Source organism: Trichosurus vulpecula, chromosome 1, assembly GCF_011100635.1.
Source record: "Trichosurus vulpecula isolate mTriVul1 chromosome 1, mTriVul1.pri, whole genome shotgun sequence".
In the NCBI taxonomy this organism is placed as follows: Eukaryota; Metazoa; Chordata; class Mammalia; order Diprotodontia; family Phalangeridae; genus Trichosurus; species Trichosurus vulpecula.
Window position 1 is genome coordinate 72,016,707 of NC_050573.1, and position 18,227 is coordinate 72,034,933.

Genomic DNA, 18,227 nt, shown 5'->3' on the forward strand with positions numbered 1-18,227 from the left:
AGGCAGACAAAAGTTCAGTGACTCGCCCAGGATGACATAGCTAATATGTGTCTGAGGCTAGATTTGAACTCAAGTCCTCCTGACTCCAGGCCCAGCATTGTATTCACTGTATCACCTACCTGTCCTAATGGTATGGCAGGTATGGCCAAATGAGCAAACTCTCTGCTCTCTTCTCACTCTCCACCCCTCCCCCCCTCCTCCCTCACCCCCACCCCCACCCCGCCTGCTTTGTTTCCCAGAAACTGACCGGCCCATCTGTGGAAACCACGTGCTGGACGCTGGAGAGGAGTGTGATGTGGGGGACAACACCACAGACCCCTGCTGCCATGCTGCCACTGAGACAGAGGGGCTTCGTTGCCGGCTGAAGGCAGGAGTGCAGTGCAGGTAGGAGCCTGGGGCACCCTGGGCATGGCTGCCCCTCAGCTGCCAGCTCTGCAGCACAGTAGTAACACAGATGTGCCTTCCTCACCCTCCATCCTCCTCCCATCCATCCCAGGAGGCAATGAAGTAGAGGGGAAAGATCCCTAGATGACGAGCCCAAAATTGTGTTCTGATCCCTGTTCTGCCCTTACTGGGTGACCTCAGGCAACCCATTTCACACTCCCGGGTTTCACTTTTACCTTTGGTCAAATGAAGGGGCTGGTGACCCTGGGCAAGTCCCTTCACCCTGTTTGTCTCAGTTTCCTCATCTGTCAAATGAACTGGAGAAAGATGGCAAACCACTCCAATATCTTTGCCAAGAAAAGAGTCAGACACAAGTGAACAACAACTGGCCTCTGGCACATACTGTGTGACCCTAGGCAAGTCACATAAACTCTCAGGTTCTGAATAATTTACTATTATATCCAGTCTAATTAATTGTCTGCTATGGGCAGTGTACTTGTACCTAGCTGTCTTAGTGCTGCAGATACAAAGATGAGACCCCCTGCCCTGAAGGAGTTTACATGCTACTGGGGAGAAATAGTGAGACATGCAGTTTATTGCTTATTTAAAGTATATTTACTAAATAAAATTCAAAATGACAATGTTTTGTGCTTCCTGGCCCCCTTGCACTGACTCTCAGACTCCTCGGGGACTGTGGCCCATGGGCAGGAGCCTTTTACCCTGCTGGGTAATACAAGGCTGAAGACCCCTGAGCCTTCTCAGGGGAAGCATGATCCCTGCCTCGCTCCAGCCCCCGGGGTAGCTGAAACTCATAAAAGGGAAGTGGCCAGAGTCCGAGGCCTGAAGGTAAGAAAACCTTGATCCCCACTCCCTGGATGACACATTCCCTGAGCTTTGGTTTTCTCATGTATAAAAGGGAAGTGGGGATTTAAGCCACACCCTGAAGAAGAGATAAGATTGACTGACAAAGAGGAGAGAACAGGAACCATTACAGGCAAGTGCAATAAACCATAGTGTCTGGATTAAGGGTCAATAGCTGGTAAATTGAGGAAATACTTCTCGATCCTGCCCTGACCCTCACCAAGGCAGCTGGAGGGTGCCATAGTAAAAAGAACCAACCTAGAAAACTGATCAAAAAAAGGTAATTTTAAAAAATCATTGGATTATCAATTTGACATTTGTGGAAAGATAGGCATACTAGTGCATTGTTGGTGGAACTGTGAATCCATTCAGCCATTTTGGGAAAGCAATTTGGAATTATGCAAATAAAGTAACCAAAATGTCTATACCATTTGATCCAGAGATTCCATTACTAGGCTTATACTTCAAAGAGGCCACTGAAAAGAAGAAATTCCCCATATTTACCAAAATATACACAGCAGCACTTTTTTGTGATAGCAAAGAATTACAGCTGAAAAGCTAGTTGAAAAATCAATAATCTTAGCAAAGTAGCAGCATATAAAATAAACCCACATAAATCATTAGTATTTCTATATATCATCAACAAAACCCTACAAGAAGAGATGGTAAGAGATACACCATTTAAAATAACTGTAGACAGCATAAAATACCTGTTTGTATACCTGCCAAGACAAACCCAGGAACTACACAAACATAATTATAGAACACTTTTTACATAAACAAAGTCAGATTTAAATAACTGGAGAAATTGTAGTTATTCATGGGTGGGCAGAGCCAATGTAATAAAAAATGACACTTCTGCCTAAACTAATGTGCTTATTCAATGCTATCCCAATTAAATACCAAAAAATAAATTTTATTGAGCTAGAAAAAACTAAGAACCAAATTCATTAGGAAGAACAAAAGGTCAAGAATATCAAAGGAATTAATGGAAAAAAATGTTAAGGAGATTTAGCATTACCAGATCTTAAACTATTATAAGGTAATTATCAAATTATAAGGTAATTATCAAAACTTTCTGGTACTGGCGAAAAAATAGAAAGGTGGATCAGTGGAACAGAGTAGAAATTTAATACACAGTAGTAAATTATTATAGTAACCTTGTATTTGACAAATGTAAAGATCCAAGCTTGTAGGATAAGAATTCACTATTTGGTAAAAATTACTGGAAAAACTAGAAAGCAGTCTGGCAGAAATTGGGTATAGACCAAGATCTCACACCATATTCCAAGATAAAGTCAAAATGGATACATGGCCTAGATATAAAAAGAGATATCATAAGTAAATTAGAAGAACATGGAACATATTACCTATCAGATTTACGGATAGGAGAAGAATTTGGGAATAAACAAGAGATAGCATTGTAAGATATAAATGCATAATTTTGATTACATTAAATTAAAAAGGTATTTACAAATAAAAACAATGTAACCAAGTTTAGAAAGAAAGCAGAAAATTGGAGGGGGGAATTTTATAGATATTTTATGGAATAAAGATAAAGATTTTATGGAATAATGATCTTACATCTCAAATATATAGAGAACTTTGTCAAAATCATAAGAATATGAGTCATTTCCCAATTAATAAATGATCAAAAGATATGAACAGTCAGTTTTTTGATAATTCAAAGCTATACATAATCATATGAAAAAATGCTTTAAATCAATATTGATTAGAAAAATGTAAATTAAAACAACTTTGAGATATCATCTCACACTTATCAGATTGGTTAAAATGATAGAAGGAGAAAATGACAAATGCTGGAAAAATTGGGACACTAAAGCACTGTTGGTGGAACCGATCCAATCATTTTGGAGAGCAATCCGGAATTATGCCCAAAGAATTATAAAATTCTATATGCCCTTTGACCCAGCAATACCATTATTAGGCCTGTCCCCCAAGATGGTCAGGGAAAAAGGAAAAGAACCTATAAATTCTCAAATATTTATAGCAGCTCTCTTCATGGTGGCAAAGAACTGGAAATTGAGGGATGCCTATCAATTGGGGAACAGCTAAACAAGTTGTGGTATATGATTGTTGTGGAATACTATTATTCTGTAAGAAATGATGAGCTGATTGATTTTAGAAAAACATGGGAAGATTTACGTGAAAGAATGAAGAGTGAAATGAGCAGAACCAAGAGAACACTGTATACCGTAACAACGGTATTGTTTGAAGAGTAACTGTGAATGACTAAGTTATTCTGAGTATTGTACTCAAATCAGCTACAAAGGACCAATGAAGGAAGAGGCTATCCACCCCCAGAGAAAGAACTGACAAACAGAAGTATGCATAGTATGGTTTTACATACATATATACACATATGTGTATGTGTATATACATCTGTACATATATATATGTGTGTGTATACATACGCATATGTATCTGTGTCAAAGGCTGGCCTTCTCTAGAGTGGGGTGGGGAGGGAGGGAGGGAGACAGTTTGGAACTTAAAATGTAACAAAAAAAAGATAGCAAAGAATTGGAAACAAAGTAGATGCCCACCCATTGGGGACTGGCTAAATAAATTGTGGTACATGAAATAAGGGAATATTACTGGGCTTCCAGCTGTTCAGGGCCTCCAGTTCTAGGGCTGGCTTTAGCAGGGCTTGGACCTATTACATTGGGCAGAGCCAATAGATAGTAAGAGATACCCCATTTAAAATAACTGTAGAATTGGAATTGGGTAACAAAGTGGGTAACAAAGTGATACGTTTCATCTTTCAGTCCCAGCCAAGGCCCCTGCTGTAGCCCAGATTGCAAATATTTCTCAACGGGGAAGCTGTGCCAAACAGAGACAGAGTGCCTGTTGGGGAGCTCCTGCCTGGGAAACACTGCCTACTGCCCTGCCCCTGTAGCCAAGGCCAACTTTACTCCATGTCTCATGGGAGCTCAGATATGCGTTGATGGGGTGAGTCTGGTCTTTCTTTGTCATAGAGAGCGCCTTCTAATTGGTGTTCCTATCTATTTTCTTCCTCCTCTAATCTGTCCTTACCATATGTCTGCCCCAATAATCTTAATGCATCATATCACTACTTTGCTCAAAAATCTTAAGTGTCTGCCTCTTATCTGAATGACGAAATATAAACTTCTGTACCTGGGAGGAAGGAAACAAGCCTTTATTAAGCACTTACTGTGTGCCAGGCACTGTGCTATAGCTCATCTGATCATCACATCTCTGGGAGGTAAGGGCTACTTATGTTCCCAATTCACAGATGAGGAAACCGAGGGTCACACAAGCCCAGCTCTCCAGCTACTTTATCACCCAGCTGCCTGGGTCTAAGGGCCTCCACAATTGAGCTGCCATCTACTTTTCTACTCTCGCTGTATTTTCTTCCTTCACTTTCATTGCAGCCACGCTATTACCTCTAAATCTTGTGTTCTTGTCTCCTGCTTTACACAGACCCTTCCCTCTACTTCTCTCTGCACCCCTCCGCTCACTGCTTTGTCATGGCAGAGGGGCTTGCATAGCTCAATGAACTATGAGCTATGCTGTGCAGGGTAACCCAAGATGGACAGGTCATAGTGGAGAGTTCTGACAAGAGGTGATCCACTGGAAAAGATTATATAAAGTCCGACAACGTCTAGGAATAACATAGAGAAAAGATGTTACATTCATCGTAGGATATTAGAATGCTAAAGTAGGAAATCAAGATAGTTGGAGTGACAGGCAAGTTTTGGCCTTGGAGTACAAAATGAAGCAGGGCAGAGACCTGTAGAGTTTTGTCAAGAGAAGTCGCTGGTCACGGCACACTCTTTCTCAACAACCCAAAAGGCGACTCTACACACGGACATCACCAGATGGTCAATATTGAAATCAGGTAGGTTATATACTTGGCAGCCAAAGGTGAAGAAGCACCATATAGTCTGTTAAAAACAAGACCGGGAGCTGACTGTAGCTCAGATCATGAGCTTCTTATTGCAGAATTCAGACTTAGATTGAGGAAAGTGGGGAAAACCATCAGACTCTATTGTTATTTGGTCATTTCAGTCATATCTCACTCTTTGTGACCCCGTTTGGGGTTTTCTTGGTAAAGATACTGGAGTGGTTTGTCATTTCTTTCTCCAGCTCATTTTACAGATGAGGAAACTGAGGCAAATAGAGTTAAACGACTTGTCCTGGGTCACACAGCTAGTAAGTATCTGAGGCCAGATTTGAACTCAGGGAGATGATTCTTTTTGACTCTAGCCTCAGCACTCTAGCCACTGTGCCACCTAGCTGCCCTATATCAGACCATATAGGTATGACCTAAATAACATCCCTTATGAATATGAAATGGAGAGATTAATAGATTTAAGGGATTAAATCTGGTAGATAGAGTGCCTGAAGAACTATAGATTGAGATTCAAAATATTGTACGGGAGGAAGCAACAAAAAATATTCCAAAGAAAAAGAAGAGGGGCAGCTAGGTGGCGCAGTGAGTAGAGCACTGGCCCTGGAATCAGGAGGACCTGAGTTTAAATCCAGCCTCAGACATTTGACACACTTACTAGCTGTGTGACCTTGGGCAAGTCACTTAACCCCAATTGCCATTCCCTCCCCCTGCAAAAAAAAAAAAAAAAGGAAGAGCAAGAAAGCAAAACAGCTGTCTGATGAGGCTTTACAAATAGATAAGGAAGGAAGGAAGGAAAGTGAAAGGCAAAGGAGAAAAGGAAAGATGCACCTAACTGAATGCAGAATTCTAGAGAATAGCAATGCAAGCTAAGAAGGTTTTCTTTAATGAGCAATGCAAGGAAATAAAAGAAAACAATAGAGTGGGAAAGATAAGAGTTCTCTTCAAGAAAAATGAGAGATATTATGCAAAAAATGGGCATGACAAAAGACAAAAATGGTAGGGATTTAACAGAAGTAGAAGAGATTAAGAGGTAGCAAGAATACTCAGAAGAACTATACAAGAAAGATGTTAAAATCAAGAAACTGTTATAACCCCAACGGTGTGGTTTCTGTTTTAGAGCCAGACATCCTGAAGAATGAAGTCAAGTGGGTCTTAGGAAGTATTGCTAACAGTAGGGCTAATGGAGGTGATGGAATTCCAGCTGAGCTATTTAAAACCCTAAAAGATGATGCCACTAAAGTGTTGCACTCAACATGCCACCAAATTTGGAAAACTCAACAGTAGCTGCTGCATTGGAAAAGATCAGTTTACATGCCAATCCTAAAGAAGGGCAATGCCAAGGAGTGTTCAAATTACTTAGAAATTGCATTTATTTCACATTCCACCAAGGTTATGCTTAAGATTCTGTAAGCTAGGTTTAAGTGATATGTGAACTGAGAATTACCAGAATAGCAGGCTGGTTTTCAAAGAGGCAGAGGAACTAGAGACCAAATTGCCAACATTCACTGAATTATGCAGAAAGCAAGAGAGTTCCAGAAAACACCTACAGTTATCCCTTCCACATTGCTGGGAGTAGGGGTGTGCTACTCCCATGACCTGGAAAGTCTTTGTAAAATTTTTTGGCCCTCCTGTCTTACCAGAGAAGAAGTCTGAATTTTTTTCTTTTTCTTTTATGGGGTACTTTATTGTAAATTTCGGGTTAAGTATTTGGTCATAGCTCTGTGTTTTCTGCAGGTCTTTTGTGTCATCTGTGGCTTCTGCAAAACTCCCTAAAAATTCCCTTCTAATTTCTTATGCCAACCCGCAACATATTAAAACTTCAATGGGGAAAGTCACTATGCAGAAGGCATAACTTCTGCTTCATTGACTACACTAAAGCCTCTGACTGTGCAGATCACAACAAAATGTGGCAAGTTCCCAGAGAGATGGGAGTACTAGATCATCTTACTTGTCTCCTGAGGGGCCAAGAAGCAACACTTAGAACCTAACATGGAATAACTGATTGGTTTAAGATTGGGAAAGGAGTACAGCAAGGCTCCATATTGTCACATTATTTATTTAACTTCTATGCAGAGTACATCATGTGAAATGCCAGACTAGACTAATCAAAAGCCAGAATTAAGGTACCAGGGAAAATATCAACAATTTCAGATATGCAGATGAGACCACTCTGATGACAGAAAGTGAAATGGAATTAAGAAGCCTCTTGATGAGGGTTAAAGCGGGTAAAAGAAGCTTAACATCAAAAAAAAAAAAAACCTAAGATTTTGGCAACTGGTCTCATCACTTCCTGGCAAATAGGGGGAGAAGAAATGGAAGCTGTGTCAGATTTTATATTCTTGAACTCAAAGATCACTGCAGACAGCAGCTGCAGCCATGAAATTAAAAGTCACTTGCTCATTGGAAGGAAAGTTATAGCAAATCTGAACAGTATACTAAAAAGCAGAGACATGACCGTGCTGACAAAGGTCCATATAGTCAAAATTATGGTTTTTCCAATAGAAATGCATGACTGTGAGAGTTGAACTATAAGGAAATCTGAGCACTGCAGAATTGATGCTTTCGAATTGTGGTGCTGGAGAAGACTTCTGAGAGTCTCTTGTATGGCAAAGAGATCAAATCAAGCAATACTTAAAGGAATTAATTCAGGCTATTCACTGGAAGGTCAAATACTTAAAGTGAAACTTAAATACTCTGGCCACATAATGAGAAGAAAAGACTCATTGGAAAAGACCCTGATGTTAGGAAAGATTGAAGGCAAAAGGAAAAGGGGATGGCAGAGGATGAGATGGGTACATAGTGTCATGGAAGCAGTGAATATGAGCTTGGACAAGCTTCAGGGCATAATGCAGGATAGAAGGCTGATGTGCTATGGTCCATGGGGTCATGAAGAGTTAGACACGACTTAACAACACAAAACAACACTTTATACAGACAGTCCCCCTTAGTGGGAATGCACTCCCTTCTCCTCCCTGTTTTCCAGAATCCTTCTCTTTAATCAAACAATCAGTCAGCAAGTATTTAAGGTCTCTCTTACCTCTGGGATCAAATATAAAATCCTGGTTGGCATTTAAATCCCTTTAGAAGCTGGCCCTTTCCTGCCTTTCCAGTCTTCTTATACCTTATTCTCCTCCCAGTACTCTGGGATATAGTGCTGTTCCTTATACACAACATTCTTTCTACTGTGCTAAGTGTTGGGTATGCAAAGACAAAAATGAACCAGTCCCTGCCTTCCAGGAGCTCATAGTCTAAGGAGGGAGAAAATATGTACGTATATACAGAACATATATACAACAAATCCAAGACTGTTTTGGGAGGAAGGGCATTGGGAGCTGAGGAAAGTCTTCATACAGAAAGGGGTACTCAAGGTGAGTATTGAAAGGAAGAAGATATTCTTAGAAGCAGATGTAAGAAGAGAGTGCATTCTAGGCATGGGGGACAGCCAGTTCAAAGGAAGGAAGAAAGGAGATGGAATATTGTGCATGAGAAGACCAATTTGGCTAGACCACAGAACATATGGAGGGAAATAATATATAATATGTCTAGAAAGGTAGGTTGGGGCTAGGTGGTGAACAGCTTTAAATGCCAAACAGAATGGAATCAGGAAAACCTAGGTTTAAGTCCAACACCTGACACATACTGATTGTGTGATTCTGGACAAATCATTTGACTTTTCAGTGATAAGTGAAGAAGGTGACCAGAATGATAGGAGTTCTCAAGATTCGTGTGCTATGAATTAGGCTAAAAACAGGAGGGGTTTGCCTTGGAGGCGAGCAGAAGACAGCCACCTTTAAGCGTCTGTTGAAGGACCATCACACCCGCAGAGGGATTAGGGCAGGACTAGGGGTGGAAAGTACAAAAAGGAAGATTTAGACCTGATGTCATTTCTCACAATGAGATGTCTCCAGAAGTGGAATGGGTAGCCTAGAAAGTGATGGGTCTTCCTTATTGGAGGTATTTAAGCAAGAGGGAGATGACCATTTGGGTATAGTAAAGAGGTCAATCCTGTCCAATTGACCTCTGAAGTCTCTTCCACCTCTGAGACTTTGGTTTTCTGCTATGGTCAGAAATAGTGTCCCAATGGCTACTGTTCCCTCTCTGTGCTACACTCCCCTCCTCCGAGTCCAGCTGAATTCAGCAAGGCTTTTCTGAATCCCTTCTCAAGGTGCCACATGGGCAGACAATCCTGGGTAGGTGATACAGGAGGAGAAGACCCGGGGCTCTGCTCTTGGGAAACATCATCAACTACGGTAGGCAAGGCTCATGTAGGCTAGAAGACAGGGTCAGATTCCAGAAATCCAGAAATGATATGCTAGGCTGAGGAATTTGGGCTTGATGGTTTGGTATTAATTAAGAATTCCTTGGGTTTAACACCTCAATTGTGGCATATGAAGAACTGGATATATAATCTGGAGTTTGAAAGTGGGTCTGAATTCTTTCTCTGCCACTGTATGACCTTAGGCAAGCCAGTTCCTTTCTCCTAGGCCCCTTTTCCCCAACTGTAGAGTGAACTAAATCTCTGAGGTCTCTACCAACTCTCACTCCTGTTCTCTTCTATCTCCACAGAGCTGCAGAGGCTCCCTGTGCCTCAGCCATGGCTTGGAGCCCTGTGAATGTGTCAGCCACTCCCCACGGGAGCAGTGCCACCTTTGCTGCCAGAAGCCAGGTGCCTGCTGGGCAGGAATCCCCAGGCCCATCTTGGGCAGAATGGCATTGTCTCTATCCACTGGGGCCCAGGGGGTGGGATGAGGGGGGAAGAGCCCTGGATTTGGAGGAAGGAGATCTGGGTCCAAACTTTGGCTCTGCCATTTACTAACTTTCTGTATGACAGTCACTTCCTCTCTCCTCCTCCTTCACAAAGTGGCAGCAATGATACCAGCAAAGCTTTCCTCATAAAATCATTATTTTTAAACATTATAAGGGCTATGGAGGTGAAAGCTAAGAGAGCCCCAGATAGTTTGACTGGCCAAAGGAGACCTCCTTCTTCCTATATGTGATCCCATTCCTTCCTGCAGAGGTCGAGGCCTAGGGGTGAGGACAATAGTCAGTGGAGGGAGCCAGTGGAGGAGGGGACATCTGTACTGACCTTAGGGCTTCTACCCCCGCTCACCTACTGACCCCTTGCCATTGCAGCCCCTTGGGAACTGAGAAGTGAGTGGATGCAATATGAGAGCAGGGTGTGGGAGAGGATGGATAGATTCGGACCAGGTAGAATGTTAGACCTGGGAGCGATTTTTGAGGAAATTTAGTACAAGATTCAGTAGTGGAAGCCCTGGGCTCAGATCCCAGCTCTCTTTTACTGCCCTGAGTCATTTTGTTTCTCTGGAATGTATTTCACTTCATTTCACCCTCTAAGAACTCATCAGACCAGCTCTGATTTTAAAAGCATACATGCAGAAGGTGGAAATATGGACCGATAACAGAGGATGAATACAAAGAAAGGGCCTCGTCCAACAGAAGTAGATTCAGGAGCGCTTTGTGATCACAGGAGTCCCAGAGCTATAGTAGGGGAGAGATGAAAGGGTTCTAGGTATTGGAACGAGGAGTCCTGGTTTTGAATTCTACCCCACTCCACCCCAGCACTAGCTGCATGACCGTGGCTCCTTGTGGCTTCTGGACCTTGTTTTCCTCAACATAAAATCAAAATTCACCTCACAGAGCTGTCATGATAAAGGCATTTTGTGAGCCCCAGGAAACCTTGGGCTAGTGGATATGAGGAGGATGCATTAGCAAAGTGCTATAAAAGATGCCACCAAGGAGAGAGATGAATGTAAAGGCCCAGGCAGGGAAGGAAGGGGCGGGATGATGGCTGGACAGGCTCACTGTTGAGCTGGCATCCACAAAAGATTTTTATTTCAAACAAACAAACAAAACAAGCCTTCAGCGCGTTGAATAGGTCTTCTATGATTCCAGAAGAGGAGGAATTATACCGGATGAGAGAGCATGAATGAGTCGGTATCTGCACTTAGTAGGTATCTGCTGACATTTACGTAGTGCTGACTTTGTGCCAGGTACTGTGCTCAGCATTTTACAGATGTTGTCTCATTGGATCCTCACAACAACCAGGGTGGGGTGGGGAGGTGCTATGATCATTCCCATTTTACAGATGAGGAAACTGAGGCAAACAGCAGTTCAGTGGCTTGCCCAGGGTCAAACAGCTAGTAAGTATCCGAGGCTAGATTTGAACCCAAGTCTTCCTGATTCTAGGCCCAGCACACTATTCCGTCGGTCCACCAAGCTGTTGTTAATAATGATGACAACGATAATGACGTAGATGGGGATACTGAAGACCAAAAATGGACAATGATTTTTCCAAGATCACATAACAAGGGGCAGTTAGGTGACACTGTGGATAGAACACTGGGCCTAGAGACTGAAAGGCCTAAGTTCAAATTCAGCCTCACACACATATTAGCTGATCTTGGGCAAGTCACTGAACTTCTTTGCTTCAGTTTCCTCACGTGTGGGAATAATAATAGCACCAACCTCCCCGGGTGAGGGTCAAATGTGATAATAATTGTAAAGGGCTTAGCGCAGGGTCTGGCACCTAGTAGGTGCCATATGTCGGCTATTACAGTAATTAAATGGCATCCGAGCCAGACAGAACTAGACCCAGCTCTCCAGATTCCAGGGCCCCGGGGCCATTTCCACAATGCCACGGAGAGCTCTGACCTGTGGTGATGAGGGAAAAGGGCAGGGGGAGCTGAGACCTCAACAAACTCTGCTCCCTACGCACCTCTACAGGCCGGCCCAGTACCTGCGCCAGCACCAGATCCTCCCTGCTGAAGTCCGAGTTCAATGGCACCCGGATCCCACTCATCCCAGGCACACCGTGCAAGGGCCGCCGGGGCTACTGTGACAAGTTTCACATCTGCCGCCTGGTGGACGATGACGGGCCGATGGCCAGAGTGAAGAATGCCATCGTGGGCTACATTGAGCTGGAGGACATGTCTGCCTGGATGAAGGTGAGGGCTCCCAGGAGATAGCTAACCTGCTTTTGGCCTCATTCCTAGGTTCTCTTTAGCATAACAAGATTTGAAGAAAAGACTCGGGGGAAATATAATAGTCATCCTCATGTATCTGAAGGGCTAGCTTGGGAAAGAGGGTTATCTTCAGGGAATCCCTTTTCCATTTGGTTCTTTCATCAGTTTTGAGATAATATTTATAAAGTGCTTAACATAAGGCCCAGCACATAGTGGATGTTTTACAAATAGATATTTATAGAATTATCTATTCCCTTCTTAAAGAAAAAGAAACAACGTCATGACTTATTTGTACAAAGTGTATCTTTTTATCACCTCACGTATATCAGGACTGTAGTTATCTACCAAGCTCAAGGTCTTCCCCCCTTAAAGGGTTCATGGGTCACAGTCTTCCAGCCAACATCTGCCCTTACCTTTGGGACCTTCTTCAATGTTGTTGTGTTTGTCCTTTGTTCTCGAAGAGGACCACGATATCAGGGACATGACTTGCAGTTGACTTTGATTTGAGTGAGGGAGGGCTGTGCAAGGTCACCAGCCTCACTTTCTCCTCCAGAGCCATCTGGGTCTGGACATCTCCTCAAACCTCCTGGGCTTCTAGGTCAGCTGACTCTTCAAGGTGTCACTAAGCATTTACTAAGCACCTACAGCCACACACCAAACCATGCCCTTGGTCTTACCATCACCCGTAAATGTTCTGCCTCCCTGATCCAGAACTCTGGGATTCTTCTCTCTGATCATAACTTCCTTGTCATCTGTCTCTAGCTCTTCCAAGCAGACATCAAATTTAGCATGGTAGTATCAACAATACCCTTCTTGTCTGTGTCTCTCCCCCACCCCATTTTTTTAAACATTTTTATTTAAAGTTTTGAGTTCCAAATTCTATCCCTCCCTTCCTCCCTCTACTTACCCTTCCCTCAGATGGTAAGCAAATATAGGTTATACATGTGCAATTATGTAAAACATTTCCATATTAGTCATTGTGTACAAGAAGACTTGAAGAAAAGAAAAAAAATAAAAGAAAGAAAGAAAGAAAGCAAAAAATAGCATGTTTCAGTCTGCACTCAATCAATATCAATTACTTCTCTGGAGGTGGATAGTATGCTTCATCATTAGTCCTTTGGGATTGTCATGGATTGTTGTATTGCTGAGAATAGCCAAGTGATTCATAGTTCTTTAATGAATATTGTGGTTACTGTATAAAATGTTCTGTGTCCCCTTTTGAACATATATTCTCTTCTGAATATTAAAATTTTTTAATACTTTTCTTTCCTTTTTTCTGTTTGTTTTTGCATCACTATTACTATCCTCCTTTGTGATTCACTGAGGACTCATCTCCTGTTTTATCTACCCTCTCTCTAATCCCTTCTCCCACTTTGTGCTATTCCCCCCCATTTCCCTGTTGAGTGAAATGGATCCCTCTCTCTCTCTCTCTCCCTCTCTCTCTGCCTCTCTCCTTCCTTCTTTTGGCCAGTTCAGATGAGAATAAGGTTCAAGTGTCAGCTGCTGCCCTCCCCCCTCCCCACCACCACTATAAAGCAGTGTAAAACTGCTTGTTTGTATCTTTACAACTACAAGATAGTAGAGATACCTACTTGGGCATCCTGATTGTGTGAGATAATTTTCCCTAACCTTACTTTCCCTTCCCCCTTAGTGTATCCCCTTCCCCCTTTCTTTCCATTCTTAAGATCATCAACCCATAACAGACCCACTGAGCACTTTTGAAAGAGTGATGGTCATAGTCCCCCTTGTATGTGAGGAGTGACCACCATTTCCTTTCTCCCCAGTGGTAGCTGCACAAACCAGCTCCCACAAAATTCCCATTTATTGGGGTCTGGGCCCCAGTTCTGCGTCAGCCACTCTGTTCCTTTCCTCTGCGGTCTGCACACTCCCTAGGTCCAGTGCCTCCCTAGCTGCTCCTCCAGCCACTACCGATCTAGACTTTCACTTGGTCTGTGCCACCTTCCCTCGTCTCCTGCATCTCAGCCCTGGGACTCTTTGGTGTGTACACAACGGCATGGTTTCTTCTGCTAGCTTGCTCTGGGAGTCATCGTCTCTTTTGCCTTAGCCCTGAAGAGGGGCTGTTGCCTCCAGGCCAGAGGCACTAGATGGTGTGGCTGGTGTAGTAGGTGGAGCGCTGGGCCTGAAGTCAGGAAGACCTGAGTTCAAATCCAGCCTTAGACACCTACTAGCTGTGTGACCCTGGGAAAGTCACTTAACCTTGTTTGCCTCAGTTTCCTCATCTATAAATTGGTGATAATAACAGCCCCTTCCTCCCAGGGTGGTTGTGAGGATCAAATGAGATGATAATTGTGAAGCACTTAGTATAGTGCCTGGCACATAGTAGGTGCTCTGTAAATGTTACCAATTGTTACTGTTGCTGCCTTAGATCCTATTAGCCGATGTATCCTCTATTTCCTTTTAATCTCCTGCACTGAGTACAGGGCCCTGCGCTTCAAAGTCAATGAGTGGAAGAAAGCACAGTACAGCGGTCTCTAAGGCTGAACCTGGACTCAGGAGACCTGGATTCAAATCCCACCTCCGCCATTTATTAGGCGTATGATCAAGGGCACATCACCTAACCTCTCGGGCCTCAGTATTCTCATCTGCAACATGGGGATAATATTAACCGTAGTGTCCGTCTCATGCGATGGTTGTGAGAAAAGCACTATGTAAAGAGTAATTAGTATTGATTTTTTAAAAAAAAATTAACCTGAATGTTTTCCCTTCAGACTCGCTGGTGGGCCGTTTTGCTGGCCATCCTGACCGTAGCAGCAATGATGTCCTTCACTGTGTTCTTCTTTGGAAGGACTGTAGACAGTGAGAGAGGTAAAAAAAAAGAAAAGAAAAAAGAGCACGGGGCTGGTTTAGAAACCCAATTTGAGGATGAAGATGGGTAGCAATTGCTCTCCCATACTCCCAAATTCTGACCCATTATTCTATCCTTTTTTTTCCTTTCCTGTCTCCTCTAAGGAACAGAAATGACCACCAGGGCCATGGAGTCAGACAAACCACAGCCCCACCTGACTGTGACCCATTGGGAATGGACCGAGTTTTACACTGAGACCACTTGTGTGGAGGAGACAAGGATCCAGCAGGTCACAGTGGGCCAGTGAGCCTGGTCTTGCCCCATGGTGCCTCCTCTCACCATCTCATCAAGGAAAGAAACAAAGATTTATCTGTAGTTATTAGAATCAAAGCAATATGATGGCACAGTGGAGAAAAGCAGGCTGGTCTGGGGAGGGTGGTCATCTGGGTTTGAGCATCTTTTTTGCCACTTATGAGATCTGAGTTCCTGGGCAAATCACTTAAATTCCTTAAGCCTCAGTTTCCTCACTTGTAAAATGAGGGGGTTTGGATTCATTGGTTTCTAAGGGTGTGTCCAGCTCTAGCATTTTCTGAAACTCTCTATGCATGTTTTAGGTCTGTTCTTTCCCTTTGGCCTTCCCCAAACTACCTTTTAATTCTATCAGATGAGAAACCTGTGCTAACAGGACACAAGAATGGTGGTATTTCAGCACCCAGTCCCTTGGGATCACCTTTCCTTGAAGCCCTCACTGATCATACAGTTTTCACAGGATTTAGACAGTAAATAAACAGGGATTGAGCTAAGGGGCAGGGATGCAAAACAAGGCAAAAGACAGGCCTTGCCTTCAAGGAGTTCACAATCTAAAGAGAAATCTGAATTTAGAGCTGAGAGGGCCTCTAGAGCAGAGAATGTCAGAACTAGAAGAGACATAGGATATCAGAGCTGGGAGAGTCCTTAGAACACACGATATCAGGGCTCAGAAGGTCCTTAGAATACAGAATGTCAGAGCTAGAAAGGACATTAGAACACAGAATGTCAGGGCTCAGAAGGTCCTTAGAACACAGAATGTCAGAACTAGAAGATACATGGGATATCAGAGCTGGGAGGGTCCTTAGAACACACGATGTCAGGGCTTGGAAGGCCCTTAAAATACAGAATGTCAGATCTGGAAGGGACATTAGAACACACAATGTCAGGGTTCAGAAGGTCCTTAGCACACAGGATGTCAGAACTGGGAGGGACCTTAGAATACAGAAAGTCACAGTCAAGAGGGCCCTTAGAACCCAGAATGTTAGAGATAGGAAGGCCTTTAGAGACCAGCCTCCTTCAATAATGATTTACCCAGTGTCTCAGAGACAGAATGCAGAAAAGGTCCTGATTTACAGCCAGGCCTCTGTCAACTACTCCATACTGTCAGGTTACACTGACTTGTCTCATCCTCATGTGTACAGAGTGTAAATCTTGTTCCCAAACTGGACTGAGCTCCCTTGGGGAAGGGACCAAATCTTTTACTTCTTGTCTCTCTCTCACAGGCCAGTCCTGGGCAGACAGTAAATGTTCAACACGAACTTGGTGAAGTAAACTGGATGTGTCTAGGGCTATGTACAATTCCTGTTATGAGTGAGAGAAATCCCTGGTTCAAATCCCAGAAGAGCCTTTTCTTCTAATGTTGGAAAGACAGCACCGTGTTGTGGAAGGTGCTATGAATAGGGAGCCAGAAGGCTTGGATTCTGAACTCCAGCTCTGCCTCTGATTCTGCCTGTGTGACCTTGGACAAGTCACTCATTCATCCTCTGTGGGCCTCAGTTTTTCTCTGTGTAAAATGAGGGGATTGGACTGAGTTTCAGAGGTCCCTTGCAACTCTAACAATTTTGGACTATGATTTCATTGGACTAGGGGACTCAAGCTGACCAGCACTTGATTTGCAATGGAGCACTGGGAGTGCCTTTTGACTTGTCCAGGGGTCAGTGGGGGAGACTTGAGCCCAGGTCTTCTTGATTCTATGCCAAGCTCTCTGTCTATTAGTCCAGTCTGCTTTTGTAGAATCACATGAGTGTTCAGAATCAAGGCTAAGAAAAAGTTAACAGGCCACTGCTATGAATTCCTCTGATAGGAACTCATAGGTTTTGTTCTTTCCAATTTTTCTTTTTTTTTAATTCAATTTAATTTTATTTTCAGTTCCAGATTCTTTCCCTTCCCTAGCCCCTCTCTTACTCATTGAGAAGACAAGAAAAATAAAACTCATTGCAAAAATGAAGTCATGCAAAACAAATTTCTCTGTTAGCTATATTCTGAAAAAAAAGAGAAAGAAAAGAAAAGAAAAAGAAAGAGGAAAAAAAATGTTTCACTTTGTACTGTGAGTCCATCAGTTTTTGCCCTGGAGGTGGACAGAGTTTTTCATAATGAGTCCTTTGGAACTGTGGTGGGTCATTGTGTTGATCAGAGTTGCTAAATCTTTCTTTAAATCTTTATAGTACAAGTTTTACTGTGTAAACTGTCTCCTGGTTCTGTTTACTTCACTTTGCGTCAGTTCATACAAATCTTCCCCAGTTTTCCCTCCCTTATTGTTCTACATTTTCTCCCACATTTGTCCTTTTCCTTTTTTGTCATGTTAATCAATCTAATGGGTGTGAGGTGGTCCCTCAAAGGTGTTTGAATTTGCATTTCTCTTACTAGTAATTAGAGCATTTTTTCATAGGTAGATAGATAGCTTTGATTTCTTCCTCTAGAAACTGTCTGCTCCTATACTTTGACCATTTATTAATTAGGGAATGGCTCCTATTCTTATAAAATTGGCTCAGTTCCCTTTATATTTGAAAAAATGAGATCTTTATGAGAAATTTGGTGCAAAGATTTTCCCAGTTTCTTGCTTTTCTTCTTGTTTTTGTTTATGTAAAACAGTTTTAATTTTATGTAACAAAAATTATCCATTTTACTTCCCATGAACCTTTCTATGTCTTTGGTTATGAACTCTTCTCCTATCCAGAGATTTGACAGGAAATTTCTTACATGTTCATCTAATTTGTTTATACCACCTTTTATGTTTAAGTCATCTGTCCATTTTGTGTAATATGTTGGTCTATGCCTCATTTCTGCCAGACTACTTTCCAGTTTTCCCAGAAGTTTTTGTCAAATAGTGACTTCTTCTCCCAATACCTGGGATCTTTTAGTTTATCAAATACTAGATTACTGTGGTCATTTGCTTCTATGTTTTTGTTGTTCAGCTGTGTCTAACTCTTCATGATCCCCTTTGGGATTTTCTTGGCAAAGATGTTGTAGTGGTTTGCTATTTTTTACA

General features: G+C 42.7%; 1 protein-coding gene across 1 annotated transcript in view; it reads left to right on the forward strand.

Moving 5' to 3' along the window:
* LOC118832264 (disintegrin and metalloproteinase domain-containing protein 10-like) overlaps positions 1–15,236 on the forward strand; it is a 59,260-nt gene extending 44,024 nt beyond the window's left edge. The window contains exons 11-16 of the mRNA XM_036739666.1: positions 240–384; positions 4,032–4,215; positions 9,707–9,806; positions 11,885–12,105; positions 14,853–14,949; positions 15,094–15,236. Coding sequence (XP_036595561.1) covers positions 240–384; positions 4,032–4,215; positions 9,707–9,806; positions 11,885–12,105; positions 14,853–14,949; positions 15,094–15,236 — 890 coding nt within the window. The remainder of the gene's footprint in view (positions 1–239; positions 385–4,031; positions 4,216–9,706; positions 9,807–11,884; positions 12,106–14,852; positions 14,950–15,093) is intronic.
* The last annotated feature ends 2,991 nt before the right edge of the window (positions 15,237–18,227 follow it).